At 33.7% G+C, this 3,347-nt stretch overlaps 1 protein-coding gene across 1 annotated transcript in view; it reads left to right on the forward strand.

Moving 5' to 3' along the window:
* LOC111088778 (serine/threonine-protein kinase tricorner-like) overlaps positions 1-3,347 on the forward strand; it is a gene marked incomplete at its 3' end in the record, with an annotated part of 38,018 nt that overhangs the window by 5,586 nt on the left and 29,085 nt on the right. The window contains exon 2 of the mRNA XM_022399741.1: positions 1,956-2,059. Within this exon, the coding sequence (XP_022255449.1) occupies positions 2,057-2,059 (3 nt within the window). The remainder of the gene's footprint in view (positions 1-1,955; positions 2,060-3,347) is intronic.

Raw genomic sequence — 3,347 nt, forward strand, 5'->3', positions numbered from 1 at the left:
CTCACCTATCCTATAATGAGAATGACCATGCAAGTCACCCTAGGTAAATGCAATGCTTTTTGCGTGATAAAGAATGTTGCATTTTTCAGTCTAGCATGAAACACCATTTGAATAGCATTATCTAGAACTTGTTCTTGAGTAGTAAGTTCTGTAACACAGTAAAGGTGATCATCCCGTGTGAGTAACATCAAGTACACACACTGTATTCATGTTTGATGTTAAAGGAAGATTGTTAATTTTGTATTATACTTTGCATCCAAACTTATTACTACATTTTATTTCGACTTAGTTAGTAAGATACTTAGTATTACTCGGTAATCTATAGCTCGAACGAATATCTTGTTATCTAGCAGATCAATTTGATGTAGCTCTAAAGTTAATCCAGTTTTATTTAGATACACCACATACTGACCAGAATTACTCTTACCATCTGTAATCTATAGTTCGAACGAATATCTTGTTATCTAGCAGATCAGTTTGATGTAGCTCTAAAGTTAATCCACTTTTATTTAGATATACCACATATTGACCAGATTCCTTAAAAGATACGGGGCTCGAGCCTATAATCGCTGAATTTTTCGGTGTTTCAGTGTGATAACGATCATGGTTTTCTATTCTGATTTTTCAAGACACCAACTGGGGAATTCGGGGCAGGGGATCTGTGTGACAGCGTCTAGTGACGCCTCTGCTTACTATATAACGTATATAGTTAATACTAACTATATAACAATTTCGTATGTGGTATAACGTTATGGTGTTAGTTAAGGCCACAACGGTGGCTTAGTGCTAAGTCTACGAACTTATAACACAAAAAAAATCGGCTCTTCTAAAGTTTCACTGTCGGAGCCGTTTGGTTTATATAGGTCACAAGACGTTTTTAAGGACTAGTGTGGAGTTTTGCGTTTACATGCTTATGCTGGTGTTATATTGTTGAACGAACTGTATATGTCGCATGGAAGCAATTACTTTGGAGTAAATAGCAAGTATGCGTTTATTCATTTTTTATTTGTTATAAATACATAAGTTTATTTGTAAACGAATGTACTGTAGTATTTTATTTTCAAAGTTTGTCAAACTGATCCTCTTTTAAGTATTCAAGTTTTAAAACTGAAAACGTTATTACTTCTGCCTAACATACAGCCTATAGCGCGCGTAAAAGTCATATTTCTGTCTTCTTGTAATAGCTATTTTAAGTTGCTAAGTGTAGAATCGTGTTTTAATTCCCGAAAGCAAATACATTTTTAAACCCAACATAATATAAGTAGATTTTAAACATGTCCGGTGATTTTTTTAAAGCATATACATGTATATGTTTATATACGCGTGTTTTGTAAGTATTCTATGCATTAATAAATCTTTCAGTATATATATATATGTATTTACCTACTCCACTCGCAACATTAAAACAACATGCATGGGCAGAAGTGTATATTATAATCACAAATGAGAGAGATCCGATGAATATTTAATAAATACAACAGAGCATACTTAATGCAACCCATGTATGTCTATTTTCGCCGGGAAATCACAATTTCCTGAAATGCTTTTATTTTTACACATAGAAATCCCAGTATAAAAGTAATTTGTGTTGAATTGTGACCCAAACATAACTTATAAGTGTTTAGTAATAAAATACAAAATTGTGAATTTTAACTTATTATTCATGTATTTAATCTGTAACTAAAAGCATATTACCAATGATGTATACGGTGTTATTGTTATTAAGTTGGAAAAAAAAAGGGACTTTAATAATCAACCACCACCAAGACAAGTCTTAATAAAGCCACAAAATATAAGCAACATTATATTCAGATTCGAAGTTACAGAAGACTCAAAAGGGTTTTAAATGTATAAAGGTTAAAATCCTGAAACTGTGAATGCCACTTTTATTTATTCAAGCCTCTCTGACAGAATAACCATCCATGTGAATAGTGATTTTAATATCTTTATATAAGGTTCTACCGACATCCTTTTGGTTCAGCCTAACTCGAAGTTATGCCGATGAAGGCCGGTATTTCCAGAAACCAGTCAAACTCAAGAACGAGGGCTGCAACAAATGGTAGATCAAACTTTTTACATTTTTTTCTTACTTAAAATTGGCGAAGAAATCGCTACGAAATCAGTTATTTCACTGCTGCAGCTTTTGGATAAGGCTTAACGTCGTTCTCTCTTAAAATACTATTTTTGTAGGTTGAACTTTAACTTAAATTTATTTTCTCTCTCCCTCGGTTCACTGTTATACCTAAAATCAGTAATCTATCTCCACTCCAGCTCTATTTCTCTCTTGTAAAAAAATGACTATAGTTGTTGCTCATGTTACCATCCGACAATAACTTTTCTAACGAGTTTCGCTTGTCAGTTGTTTAGTTAGTCTGTTTCACATTTATTATCAGGATTTGTTTTCGGGATAACGATAGAAAAATGAGGAAAATGAAACAATATATAATTTATATGTTAAACATGCAACTAAAATTCCTTTGAAAGTCTTGGTAGTAGATATATATGTTAGCAAAATAGATTTATAATGGATAACCTGCTGTAAGGCTTCGTTATTACAACGTCGTCTCCGACAAAGAAACAAAATAGCTAAATAAGACATTGTCATTCACACTTAGTTGAAACATGTATAAAAAAATGCTTTGTGGTAGTATCAAGTGGTAATGAGTACCGTTAAAAAGCGCCTTTCTGTACAAACATCACATATTGATCGCATAAAGTAAATTTATTATAAAAATCAAAACATTTTCTAGTAGAAATACTAGCATGAGCGTGCGCGCTCACACACATTTCTTATAGCTCGGGATTAAGTAAGTCATAAATACAGCTTTTGGAACCAGTGTTTAATTACAAAGAAATTAAAACTTCCTTACAAAATATAACCACTTTCTAAGTGGTGTGGATAAAAAAAAAATCCTTCAATATATCTGTCAATTTGCTTTATAGTCTTTAAAAGTTTGGATTTATTAGGACTAAACAGAAGTTTCTAAAGGCATTGGGATTTTCATTTTCAACGAAATATTATACACTTGGACTAAACTGTCAGGTCTGAGACCCTTAGGGCTCAAATAAAGCCGTTCGTAATGTTGATCTACGAGAAGGAAGTTAGCCAGCAGCCTTTAAGGGCTTCGTCAGGCTGTTTGAACCAAATAAAGGGATTGGCTGTCACTTTTATCACGCGCCCACAACAGAAGTTATGGAGTGTGTTTAGCCGCACATCTCGAACCGTAAACTTTTCATTCCCAGCCCGGTACGCTAACTACTAGGCCATGTATGGTCTAAAATCTCAAAGATTTCATTAATCGATGGCAAATAGGCCCGGCATGGCCAGGTGGTTAGGGCGCTCGACT

This window comes from Limulus polyphemus, unplaced genomic scaffold (genome assembly GCF_000517525.1).
Source record: "Limulus polyphemus unplaced genomic scaffold, Limulus_polyphemus-2.1.2 Scaffold4421, whole genome shotgun sequence".
Classification (NCBI taxonomy): domain Eukaryota; kingdom Metazoa; phylum Arthropoda; class Merostomata; order Xiphosura; family Limulidae; genus Limulus; species Limulus polyphemus.